Here is a 15,064-nt window from a genome sequence, read left to right as displayed (position 1 = left end):
ATTACTGACCACCGACCCCCTAATTACTGACCACCAACCCCCTCATTACTGACCACCGACCCCTCATTACTGACCACCGACCCCTCATTACTAACCCTTCATTACTGACCACTGACCGCATATTACTGACCACCAACCCCCTCATTACTGACCACCACTACTGACCTCCGACTACTACCCCTCAGTACTGACCCCTCAGTACTGACCTGTGACTCCATATTACTGACCACTGACCCCCTCATTACTGACCACTGACCTCCTCATTACTGACCACCGACCCCCTAATTACTGACCACCGACCCCTCATTACTGACCACCGACCCCTCATTACTAACCCTTCATTACTGACCACTGACCCCATATTACTGACGCGACCCCTCATTACTGACCACTGATCCCTCATTACTGACCCCCAACTCCTCATTACTGACCTCTCATTACTGACCACCGACCCCTCATTACTGACCACCGACCCCATATTACTGACCCCACATTACTGACCACTGACCCCCCATTACTGACCACCGACCCCATATTACTGACCCCACATTACTGACTACTCCAGCACGGCTCCGAGAGTGGATCTGTGTCCAGGAGAAGCACTTACATCTCATCCCACACGGCGCGGAAGAAGAAGGAGCCGGTTGCAGCAACACTCCTGGAATTCACCTCCGGACAGATCTTCCTCCCTGCATAAATTACCGAGCACGAGACGTAGAAAAGACTATCACTGCAAGACAAGAGACCCCACGTCAGCAGACACTGGAGAGAGACCCCATGTAAGCAGACACTGGAGAGAGACCTAACATCAGCGACACCGGAGAGAGACCCAACGTCAGCGGACACCGGAGAGAGTCCCCACGTCAGCAGACACCGAAGAGAGACCCCACGTCAGCAGACACTGGAGAGAGACCCCACGTCAGCAGACACCGGAGAGAGACCTAACATCAGCGACACCGGAGAGAGACCCAACGTCAGCGGACACCGGAGAGAGTCCCCACGTCAGCAGACACCGAAGAGAGACCCCACGTCAGCAGACACTGGAGAGAGACCCCATGTAAGCAGACACCGGAGAGAGACCCCACGTCAGCGGACACCGGAGAGAGTCCCCACGTCAGCGGACACCGGAGAGAGACCCCACGTCAGCGGACACCGGAGAGAGACCCCACGTCAGCGGACACCGGAGAGAGACCCCACGTCAGCAGACACCGGAGAGAGTCCCCACGTCAGCAGACACCGAAGAGAGACCCCACATCAGCGGACACCGGAGAGAGACCCCACGTCAGCAGACACCGAAGAGAGACCCCACATCAGCGGACACCGGAGAGAGACCCCACATCAGCGGACACCGAAGAGAGACCCCACATCAACGTACACCGGAGAGAGACCCCACATCAGCGGACACCGGAGAGAGACCCCTCATCAACGTACACCGGAGAGAGACCCCACATCAGCGGACACCGGAGAGAGACCCCACATCAGCGGACACCGGAGAGAGACCCCACATCAGCGGACACCGGAGAGAGACCCCACATCAGCGGACACCGGAGAGAGACCCCTCATCAACGTACACCGGAGAGAGACCCCACATCAGCGGACACTGGAGAGAGACCCCCATGTCAGCGGACACCAGAGAGAGTCCCACGTCAGCAGACACCGAAGAGAGACCCCACATCAGCGGACACCGGAGAGAGACCCCACATCAGCGGACACCGGAGAGAGACCCCTCATCAACGTACACCGGAGAGAGACCCCACATCAGCGGACACCGAAGAGAGACCCCACATCAGCGGACACCGGAGAGAGACCCCACATCAGCGGACACCGGAGAGAGACCCCTCATCAACGTACACCGGAGAGAGACCCCACATCAGCGGACACTGGAGAGAGACCCCCATGTCAGCGGACACCAGAGAGAGTCCCACGTCAGCAGACACCGAAGAGAGACCCCACATCAGCGGACACCGGAGAGAGACCCCACATCAGCGGACACCGGAGAGAGACCCCTCATCAACGTACACCGGAGAGAGACCCCACATCAGCGGACACCGAAGAGAGACCCCACATCAGCGGACACCGGAGAGAGACCCCACATCAGCGGACACCGGAGAGAGACCCCTCATCAACGTACACCGGAGAGAGACCCCACATCAGCGGACACTGGAGAGAGACCCCCATGTCAGCGGACACCAGAGAGAGTCCCACGTCAGCAGACACCGGAAAGAGACCCCACGTCAGCGGACACTGGAGAGAGACCCCACGTCAGCGGACACCGGAGAGAGTCCCACGTCAGCAGACACCGGAAAGAGACCCCACGTCAGCGGACACTGGAGAGAGACCCCCACGTCAGTGGACACCAGAGAGAGTCCCACGTCAGCAGACACCGGAAAGAGACCCCACGTCAGCGGACACTGGAGAGAGACCCCACGTCAGCGGACACCGGAGAGAGTCCCCACGTCAGCGGACACCGGAGAGAGTCCCCACGTCAGCAGACACCGAAGAGAGACCCCACATCAGCGGACACTGGAGAGAGACCCCACATCAGCGGACACCGGAGAGAGACCCCACATCAGCGGACACCAGAGAGAGACCCCACATCAGCGGACACTGGAGAGAGACCCCCATGTCAGCGGACACCAGAGAGAGACCCCACATCAGCGGACACTGGAGAGAGACCCCCATGTCAGCGGACACCAGAGAGAGTCCCACGTCAGCAGACACCGGAAAGAGACCCCACGTCAGCAGACACTGGAGAGAGACCCCACGTCTGCAGACACTGGAGAGAGACCCCACGTCAGCAGACACTGGAGAGAGACCCCACGTCAGCAGACACTGGAGAGAGACCCCACGTCAGCAGACACTGGAGAGAGACCCCACGTCTGCAGACACTGGAGAGAGACCCCACGTCAGCAGACACTGGAGAGAGACCCCACGTCAGCAGACACTGGAGAGAGACCCCACGTCAGCAGACACTGGAGAGAGACCCCACGTCAGCAGACACTGGAGAGAGACCCCACGTCTGCAGACACTGGAGAGAGACCCAACATCAGCAGACACTGGAGAGAGACCCCACGTCAGCAGACACTGGAGAGAGACCCCACGTCAGCAGACACTGGAGAGAGACCCCACGTCAGCAGACACTGGAGAGAGACCCCACGTCAGCAGACACTGGAGAGAGACCCCACGTCTGCAGACACTGGAGAGAGACCCAACATCAGCAGACACTGGAGAGAGACCCCACATCAGCAGACACTGGAGAGAGACCCAACATCAGCAGACACTGGAGAGAGACCCAACATCAGCAGACACTGGAGAGAGACCCCACATCAGCGGACACTGGAGAGAGACCCCCATGTCAGCGGACACCAGAGAGAGTCCCACGTCAGCAGACACCGGAAAGAGACCCCACGTCAGCAGACACTGGAGAGAGACCCCACGTCTGCAGACACTGGAGAGAGACCCCACGTCAGCAGACACTGGAGAGAGACCCCACGTCAGCAGACACTGGAGAGAGACCCCACGTCAGCAGACACTGGAGAGAGACCCCACGTCTGCAGACACTGGAGAGAGACCCAACATCAGCAGACACTGGAGAGAGACCCCACGTCAGCAGACACTGGAGAGAGACCCCACGTCAGCAGACACTGGAGAGAGACCCCACGTCAGCAGACACTGGAGAGAGACCCCACGTCTGCAGACACTGGAGAGAGACCCAACATCAGCAGACACTGGAGAGAGACCCCACGTCAGCAGACACTGGAGAGAGACCCCACGTCAGCAGACACTGGAGAGAGACCCCACGTCAGCAGACACTGGAGAGAGACCCCACGTCAGCAGACACTGGAGAGAGACCCCACGTCTGCAGACACTGGAGAGAGACCCAACATCAGCAGACACTGGAGAGAGACCCCACGTCAGCAGACACTGGAGAGAGACCCAACATCAGCAGACACTGGAGAGAGACCCCACATCAGCAGACACTATCTAACATCAGTGGACACCGGAGAGAGACAAACCATCGGTGGCCATTGGAGAGACCTGACGTCAGTGGACACTTGGGAGAGGTCGGTGGACACAGGAAAGACCCAATGTCAGAAGACACTGGAGAGAGACCCAACGTCAGCAGACACAAGGAAGGAACCCAATGTGAACAGACAGTGGAGAGACCCGATGTCAGCGCACACTGGAGAGAGACCCGACGTCAGCGCACACTGGTGACAGACCCGACGTCAGCAGACAGAGTCGACGTTGGAGAACACCGGAGACCTGACATCAGCGGACTCCAGGAAGCAACCCAACGTGAATAGATAGTGGACAGACCCGACGTCAGCGCACACCGCAAAGAGACATGACGTTAGCAGACACCAGACAGATCCGACATCAGCGCACACTGGAGAGAAACCCGATGTCAGCAGACACCAGACAGAGCCGACGTCAGCGCATACTGGAGAGAAACCAGACATCAGCAGACACCAGACAGACCCGACGTCAGCGCACACTGGAGAGACCAGACATCAGCAGACACTAGACAGACCCGACGTCAGCGCACACTGGAGAGAAACCAGACATCAGCAGACACCAGACAGACCCGACGTCAGCGCACACTGGAGAGAAACACGATGTCAGCAGACATCAGACAGAGCCGACGTCACGCACACTGGAGAGAGACCAGACATCAGCAGACACCAGACAGACCCGACGTCAGCGCACACCGCAGAGAGACATGACGTTAGCAGACACCAGACAGATCCGACATCAGCGCACACTGGAGAGAAACCCGATGTCAGCAGACACCAGACAGAGCCGACGTCACGCACACTGGAGAGAGACCAGACGTCAGCAGACACCAGACAGACCCGACGTCAGCGCACACTGGAGAGAAACCAGACGTCAGCAGACACCAGACAGACCCGACGTCAGCGCATACTGGAGAGAGACCAGACGTCAGCAGACACTAGACAGAGCCGACGTCAGCGCACACTGGAGAGAGACCAGACGTCAGCAGACACCAGACAGAGCCGACATCAGCGCATACTGGAGAGAGACCAGACGTCAGCAGACACCAGACAGAGCCGACGTCAGCGCATACTGGAGAGAGACCAGACGTCAGCAGACACCAGACAGAGCCGACGTCAGCGCATACTGGAGAGAAACACGATGTCAGCAGACACCAGACAGACCCGACGTCAGCGCACACTGGAGAGAGACCAGACGTCAGCAGACACCAGACAGAGCCGACGTCACGCACACTGGAGAGAGACCAGACGTTAGCAGACACCAGACAGAGCCGACGTCAGCGCATACTGGAGAGAGACCAGACGTCAGCAGACACCAGACAGAGCCGACGTCAGCGCATACTGGAGAGAGACCAGACGTCAGCAGACACCAGACAGAGCCGACATCAGCGCATACTGGAGAGAAACACGATGTCAGCAGACACCAGACAGAGCCGACGTCACGCACACTGGAGAGAGACCAGACGTCAGCAGACACCAGACAGACCCGACGTCAGCGCACACTGGAGAGAGACCAGACGTCAGCAGACACTAGACAGAGCCGACGTCAGCGCACACTGGAGAGAGACCAGATGTCAGCAGACAACAGACAGACCCGACGTCACGCACACTGGAGAGAGACCAGATGTCAGCAGACAACAGACAGAGCCGACGTCACGCACACTGGAGAGAAACCAGACATCAGCAGACACCAGACAGACCCGACGTCAGCGCACACTGGAGAGAGACCCGACATCAGCAGACACCAGACAGACCCGACGTCAGCGCACACTGGAGAGAGACCAGACGTCAGCAGACACCAGACAGAGCCGACGTCAGCGCATACTGGAGAGAGACCAGACGTCAGCAGACAACAGACAGAGCCGACGTCAGCGCACACTGGAGAGAGACCAGACATCAGCAGACACTAGACAGAGCCGACGTCAGCGCATACTGGAGAGAGACCTGACGTCAGCAGACAACAGACAGAGCCGACGTCACGCACACTGGAGAGAGACCAGACGTCAGCAGACAACAGACAGACCCGACGTCACGCACACTGGAGAGAGACCAGATGTCAGCAGACAACAGACAGAGCCGACGTCAGCGCACACTGGAGAGAGACCAGACGTCAGCAGACAACAGACAGACCCGACGTCACGCACACTGGAGAGAAACCAGACATCAGCAGACACCAGACAGACCCGACGTCAGCGCACACTGGAGAGAGACCAGACGTCAGCAGACACTAGACAGAGCCGACGTCAGCAGACACTGGAGAGAGACCCCACATCAGCAGACACTATCTAACATCAGTGGACACCGGAGAGAGACAAACCATCGGTGGCCATTGGAGAGACCTGACGTCAGTGGACACTTGGGAGAGGTCGGTGGACACAGGAAAGACCCAATGTCAGAAGACACTGGAGAGAGACCCAACGTCAGCAGACACAAGGAAGGAACCCAATGTGAACAGACAGTGGAGAGACCCGATGTCAGCGCACACTGGAGAGAGACCCGACGTCAGCGCACACTGGTGACAGACCCGACGTCAGCAGACAGAGTCGACGTTGGAGAACACCGGAGACCTGACATCAGCGGACTCCAGGAAGCAACCCAACGTGAATAGATAGTGGACAGACCCGACGTCAGCGCACACCGCAAAGAGACATGACGTTAGCAGACACCAGACAGATCCGACATCAGCGCACACTGGAGAGAAACCCGATGTCAGCAGACACCAGACAGAGCCGACGTCAGCGCATACTGGAGAGAAACCAGACATCAGCAGACACCAGACAGACCCGACGTCAGCGCACACTGGAGAGACCAGACATCAGCAGACACTAGACAGACCCGACGTCAGCGCACACTGGAGAGAAACCAGACATCAGCAGACACCAGACAGACCCGACGTCAGCGCACACTGGAGAGAAACACGATGTCAGCAGACATCAGACAGAGCCGACGTCACGCACACTGGAGAGAGACCAGACATCAGCAGACACCAGACAGACCCGACGTCAGCGCACACCGCAGAGAGACATGACGTTAGCAGACACCAGACAGATCCGACATCAGCGCACACTGGAGAGAAACCCGATGTCAGCAGACACCAGACAGAGCCGACGTCACGCACACTGGAGAGAGACCAGACGTCAGCAGACACCAGACAGACCCGACGTCAGCGCACACTGGAGAGAAACCAGACGTCAGCAGACACCAGACAGACCCGACGTCAGCGCATACTGGAGAGAGACCAGACGTCAGCAGACACTAGACAGAGCCGACGTCAGCGCACACTGGAGAGAGACCAGACGTCAGCAGACACCAGACAGAGCCGACATCAGCGCATACTGGAGAGAGACCAGACGTCAGCAGACACCAGACAGAGCCGACGTCAGCGCATACTGGAGAGAGACCAGACGTCAGCAGACACCAGACAGAGCCGACGTCAGCGCATACTGGAGAGAAACACGATGTCAGCAGACACCAGACAGACCCGACGTCAGCGCACACTGGAGAGAGACCAGACGTCAGCAGACACCAGACAGAGCCGACGTCACGCACACTGGAGAGAGACCAGACGTTAGCAGACACCAGACAGAGCCGACGTCAGCGCATACTGGAGAGAGACCAGACGTCAGCAGACACCAGACAGAGCCGACGTCAGCGCATACTGGAGAGAGACCAGACGTCAGCAGACACCAGACAGAGCCGACATCAGCGCATACTGGAGAGAAACACGATGTCAGCAGACACCAGACAGAGCCGACGTCACGCACACTGGAGAGAGACCAGACGTCAGCAGACACCAGACAGACCCGACGTCAGCGCACACTGGAGAGAGACCAGACGTCAGCAGACACTAGACAGAGCCGACGTCAGCGCACACTGGAGAGAGACCAGATGTCAGCAGACAACAGACAGACCCGACGTCACGCACACTGGAGAGAGACCAGATGTCAGCAGACAACAGACAGACCCGACGTCACGCACACTGGAGAGAGACCAGATGTCAGCAGACAACAGACAGAGCCGACGTCACGCACACTGGAGAGAAACCAGACATCAGCAGACACCAGACAGACCCGACGTCAGCGCACACTGGAGAGAGACCCGACATCAGCAGACACCAGACAGAGCCGACGTCAGCGCACACTGGAGAGAGACCCGACATCAGCAGACACCAGACAGACCCGACGTCAGCGCACACTGGAGAGAGACCAGACGTCAGCAGACACCAGACAGAGCCGACGTCAGCGCATACTGGAGAGAGACCAGACGTCAGCAGACAACAGACAGAGCCGACGTCAGCGCATACTGGAGAGAGACCAGATGTCAGCAGACACTAGACAGAGCCGACGTCAGCGCACACTGGAGAGAGACCAGACATCAGCAGACACTAGACAGAGCCGACGTCAGCGCATACTGGAGAGAGACCTGACGTCAGCAGACAACAGACAGAGCCGACGTCACGCACACTGGAGAGAGACCAGACGTCAGCAGACAACAGACAGACCCGACGTCACGCACACTGGAGAGAGACCAGATGTCAGCAGACAACAGACAGAGCCGACGTCAGCGCACACTGGAGAGAGACCAGACGTCAGCAGACAACAGACAGACCCGACGTCACGCACACTGGAGAGAAACCAGACATCAGCAGACACCAGACAGACCCGACGTCAGCGCACACTGGAGAGAGACCAGACGTCAGCAGACACTAGACAGAGCCGACGTCAGCGCACACTGGAGAGAGACCAGATGTCAGCAGACAACAGACAGACCCGACGTCACGCACACTGGAGAGAGACCAGATGTCAGCAGACAACAGACAGACCCGATGTCAGCGCACACTGGAGAGAGACCAGATGTCAGCAGACAACAGACAGACCCGACGTCACGCACACTGGAGAGAGACCAGATGTCAGCAGACAACAGACAGAGCCGACGTCACGCACACTGGAGAGAAACCAGACATCAGCAGACACCAGACAGACCCGACGTCAGCGCACACTGGAGAGAGACCCGACATCAGCAGACACCAGACAGAGCCGACGTCAGCGCACACTGGAGAGAGACCTGACGTCAGCAGACAACAGACAGAGCCGACGTCACGCACACTGGAGAGAGACCAGACGTCAGCAGACAACAGACAGAGCCGACGTCACGCACACTGGAGAGAGACCAGACGTCAGCAGACACCAGACAGAGCCGACGTCAGCGCACACTGGAGAGAGACCAGACGTCAGCAGACACCAGACAGACCCGACGTCACGCACACTGGAGAGAGACCAGACGTCAGCAGACACTAGACAGAGCCGACGTCAGCGCACACTGGAGAGAGACCAGACGTCAGCAGACACCAGACAGACCCGACGTCAGCGCACACTGGAGAGAGACCAGACATCAGCAGACACTAGACAGACCCGACGTCACGCACACTGGAGAGAGACCAGACGTCAGCAGACACCAGACAGAGCCGACGTCAGCGCACACTGGAGAGAGACCAGACATCAGCAGACACCAGACAGACCCGACGTCAGCGCACACTGGAGAGAGACCTGACGTCAGCGCACACTGGAGAGAGACCTGACAGCGCACACTGGAGAGAGACCAGACGTCAGCAGACACCAGACAGACCCGATGTCAGCGCACACTGGAGAGAGACCAGACGTCAGCGCACACTGGAGAGAGACCAGACGTCAGCAGACACTAGACAGAGCCGACGTCAGCGCACACTGGAGAGAGACCAGATGTCAGCAGACACCAGACAGACCCCATGTCAGCGCACACTGGAGAGAGACCAGACGTCAGCAGACACCAGACAGAGCCGACGTCAGCGCACACTGGAGAGAGACCAGACGTCAGCAGACACCAGACAGAGCCGACGTCACGCACACTGGAGAGAGACCAGACGTCAGCAGGCACTAGACAGAGCCGACGTCAGCGCACACTGGAGAGAGACCAGACGTCAGCAGACACCAGACAGACCCGACGTCAGCGGACACTGGAGAGAGACCAGACATCAGCAGACACTAGACAGACCCGACGTCACGCACACTGGAGAGAGACCAGACGTCAGCAGACACCAGACAGAGCCGACGTCAGCGCACACTGGAGAGAGACCAGACATCAGCAGACACCAGACAGACCCGACGTCAGCGCACACTGGAGAGAGACCTGACGTCAGCGCACACTGGAGAGAGACCTGACAGCGCACACTGGAGAGAGACTAGACGTCAGCAGACACCAGACAGAGCCGACGTCACGCACACTGGAGAGAGACCAGACGTCAGCAGACAACAGACAGAGCCGACGTCACGCACACTGGAGAGAGACCAGACGTCAGCAGACACTAGACGGAGCCGACGTCAGCGCACACTGGAGAGAGACCAGACGTCAGCAGACACCAGACAGACCCGACGTCAGCGCACACTGGAGAGAGACCAGACATCAGCAGACACTAGACAGACCCGACGTCACGCACACTGGAGAGAGACCAGACGTCAGCAGACACCAGACAGAGCCGACGTCACGCACACTGGAGAGAGACCAGACGTCAGCAGACACCAGACAGAGCCGACGTCACGCACACTGGAGAGAGACCAGACATCAGCAGACACTAGACAGACCCGACGTCACGCACACTGGAGAGAAACCAGACATCAGCAGACACCAGACAGACCCGACGTCAGCGCACACTGGAGAGAGACCAGACATCAGCAGACACCAGACAGACCCGACGTCACGCACACTGGAGAGAGACCAGACATCAGCAGACACCAGACAGACCCGACGTCAGCGCACACTGGAGAGAGACCAGACGTCAGCAGACACCAGACAGACCCGACGTCACGCACACTGGAGAGAGACCAGACGTCAGCAGACACCAGACAGACCCGACGTCACGCACACTGGAGAGAGACCAGACGTCAGCAGACACCAGACAGACCCGACGTCACGCACACTGGAGAGAGACCAGACGTCAGCAGACACCAGACAGAGCCGACGTCACGCACACTGGAGAGAGACCAGACGTCAGCAGACACCAGACAGAGCCGACGTCAGCGCACACTGGAGAGAGACCTGACGTCAGCGCACACTGGAGAGAGACCTGACGTCAGCGCACACTGGAGAGAGACCTGACGTCAGCGCACACTGGAGAGAGACCAGACATCAGCAGACACCAGACAGAGCCGACGTTGGAGAACACCGGAGACTTAACATCAGCGGACTCCAGGAAGCAACCCAATGTGAATAGATAGTGGACAGACCCGACGTGAGTGGACGTGAGAGGTGACATCATAATCGAAGCTCCTCCCACACTCGCCACCTTTCCCCTCTGACCTTTTTGTCCAGTTCTCTGGCAGATTGTGAGCAGCGGATAAGCGGAAGCTGAGGAACGCGGATCTCGTCTCCATTCTGAAGCTCATCATATCCAGCTCAGTTATGAAATCTGTATGGAAACTCTGGCTGTAGACGCTGAGGAGCTTGGAGATGGCCCTGGAGAGCCCCAGTAGGGCGATCGGTGCGGGATCTGTGGGCAGGATGGCAGTTATCAGCGCCTGCGACACCAGGGACCACATATACGGCCATAAGGGATCGGATATATCACCATACACCGACCACCAGAGACCAGATATATCACCATACACCGACCACCAGAGACCAGATATATCACCATACACCGACCACCAGAGACCAGATATATCACCATACACCGACCACCAGAGACCAGATATATCGCCATACACCAGGGACCACCAGAGACCAGATATATCACCATACACCGACCACCAGAGACCAGATATATCACCATACACCAGGGACCACCAGAGACCAGATATATCGCCATACACCGACCACCAGAGACCAGATATATCACCATACACCGACCACCAGAGACCAGATATATCACCATACACCGACCACCAGAGACCAGATATATCACCATACACCGACCACCAGAGACCAGATATATTGCCATACACCAGGGACCCCATATACTGCCATAAGGGATCGGATATATCGCCATACACCGACCACCAGAGACCAGATACTGTATATCACCATACACCGACCACCAGAGACCAGATATATCACCATACACCGACCACCAGAGACCAGATATATCACCATACACCGACCACCAGAGACCAGATATATCACCATACACCGACCACCAGAGACCAGATATATCACCATACACCGACCACCAGAGACCAGATATATCGCCATACACCGACCACCAGAGACCAGATATATCACCATACACCGACCACCAGAGACCAGATATATCACCATACACCGACCACCAGAGACCAGATATATTGCCATACACCAGGGACCCCATATACTGCCATAAGGGATCGGATATATCGCCATACACCGACCACCAGAGACCAGATACTGTATATCACCATACACCGACCACCAGAGACCAGATATATCACCATACACCGACCACCAGAGACCAGATATATCGCCATACACCGACCACCAGAGACCAGATATATCACCATACACCGACCACCAGAGACCAGATATATCACCATACACCGACCACCAGAGACCAGATATATCACCATACACCGACCACCAGAGACCAGATATATCACCATACACCGACCACCAGAGACCAGATATATCACCATACACCGACCACCAGAGACCAGATATATCACCATACACCGACCACCAGAGACCAGATATATCACCATACACCGACCACCAGAGACCAGATATATCACCATACACCGACCACCAGAGACCAGATATATCACCATACACCGACCACCAGAGACCAGATATATCGCCATACACCAGGGACCCCATATACTGCCATAAGGGATCGGATATATCGCCATACACCGACCACCAGAGACCAGATATATCGCCATACACCGACCACCAGAGACCAGATATATCACCATACACCGACCACCAGAGACCAGATATATCACCATACACCGACCACCAGAGACCAGATATATCACCATACACCGACCACCAGAGACCAGATATATCGCCATACACCGACCACAAGAGACCAGATATATCACCATACACCAGGGACCACCAGAGACCAGATATATCGCCATACACCGACCACCAGAGACCAGATATATCACCATACACCGACCACCAGAGACCAGATATATCACCATACACCGACCACCAGAGACCAGATATATCACCATACACCGACCACCAGAGACCAGATATATCACCATACACCAGGGACCACCAGAGACCAGATATATCGCCATACACCGACCACCAGAGACCAGATATATCACCATACACCGACTACCAGAGACCAGATATATCACCATACACCGACCACCAGAGACCAGATATATCGCCATACACCGACCACCAGAGACCAGATATATCACCATACACCGACCACCAGAGACCAGATATATCACCATACACCGACCACCAGAGACCAGATATATCGCCATACACCGACCACCAGAGACCAGATATATCACCATACACCGACCACCAGAGACCAGATATATCACCATACACCAGGGACCACCAGAGACCAGATATATCGCCATACACCAGGGACCACCAGAGACCAGATATATCACCATACACCGACCACCAGAGACCAGATATATCACCATACACCAGGGACCACCAGAGACCAGATATATCACCATACACCGACCACCAGAGACCAGATATATCACCATACACCGACCACCAGAGACCAGATATATCACCATACACCGACCACCAGAGACCAGATATATCGCCATACACCGACCACCAGAGACCAGATATATCGCCATACACCGACCACCAGAGACCAGATATATCACCATACACCGACCACCAGAGACCAGATATATCACCATACACCGACCACCAGAGACCAGATATATCGCCATACACCGACCACCAGAGACCAGATACTGTATATCACCATACACCGACCACCAGAGACCAGATATATCACCATACACCGACCACCAGAGACCAGATATATCACCATACACCGACCACCAGAGACAAGATATATCGCCATACACCGACCACCAGAGACCAGATATATCACCATACACCGACCACCAGAGACCAGATATATCACCATACACCAGGGACCACCAGAGACCAGATATATCACCATACACCAGGGACCACCAGAGACCAGATATATCACCATACACCGACTACCAGAGACCAGATACTGTATATCACCATACATCAGGGACCCCATATACTGCCATACACTGACCACCAAGGACCGGTTACACCACCATACACCAGGGACCGGATATAACACCATACACCAGGGACCGGATGTAACACCATACACTGACCACCAGTGAAGTATTAACTGGAGAGTATATGGCAGTATTATGGGGTAGTATTATCTGGATATTATATGCTAGAACTATCCGTACACTATATGGGAGCATTATCTAGGCAGTGGTTGGCTGTATTGGTGGAGTTTGTGGCACGATGTGCTGGGCACATATGACATCTTTATAGCTTGCGGTGCGATGCCGCGGTGCGATGCCCATTCTAATCTCACCTGTCATCTCTGCAGATTGTGTCCAATTCTGCTGGAAACAAGAAATTCAGAGTCAGATCTGCACAACAGCGCAGGACGCTCCGCACCGCCATATGCAATAATCACCGTCTGACACGTGGTCACACTCAGGGCACAGGCCGCGGCGCTGATCTCTGGAGTCTCCACAGAACGGAGCAGGTAACAGATCTCCTTCACGGCTTCCAGGACTCGGATGACACCAGCGGGCTAACAACGAAAGTCACCAGATTATACCCCACCACTACAGCACATAACAGCACCCCCCGCCCATAATAGCACCCGCAACACCCCGCTCCCCATAATACCAGCCCTGCCCATAATAGCACCCCCACCCATAATAGCACCCCCCGCCCATAATAGTACCCAAAACACCCCCATAACACCACCCCCGCCCATAATAGCACCCTCAACACCCCCTCCCCATAATACCACCCCCGCCCATAATAGTACCCAAAACACCCCCATAACACCACCCCCGCCCATAATAGCACCC

At 56.5% G+C, this 15,064-nt stretch overlaps 1 protein-coding gene across 1 annotated transcript in view; it reads right to left on the bottom strand.

Moving 5' to 3' along the window:
* The window catches only part of LOC142279929 (phosphatidylinositol 3-kinase C2 domain-containing subunit gamma-like), a gene marked incomplete at its 5' end in the record, with an annotated part of 61,564 nt that extends 46,786 nt beyond the window's left edge, over window positions 1-14,778 (bottom strand). The window contains 4 exon segments of the mRNA XM_075332714.1: window positions 608-730; window positions 11,349-11,538; window positions 14,554-14,581; window positions 14,659-14,778. Coding sequence (XP_075188829.1) covers window positions 608-730; window positions 11,349-11,538; window positions 14,554-14,581; window positions 14,659-14,778 — 461 coding nt within the window.
* Window positions 14,779-15,064: the final 286 nt, after the last annotated feature.

This window comes from Anomaloglossus baeobatrachus, unplaced genomic scaffold, assembly GCF_048569485.1.
Source record: "Anomaloglossus baeobatrachus isolate aAnoBae1 unplaced genomic scaffold, aAnoBae1.hap1 Scaffold_444, whole genome shotgun sequence".
Taxonomy (NCBI): Eukaryota; Metazoa; Chordata; class Amphibia; order Anura; family Aromobatidae; genus Anomaloglossus; species Anomaloglossus baeobatrachus.
Note: the sequence above shows the minus strand (reverse complement) of the source record. Positions and strands in the feature narration are given on the sequence as shown.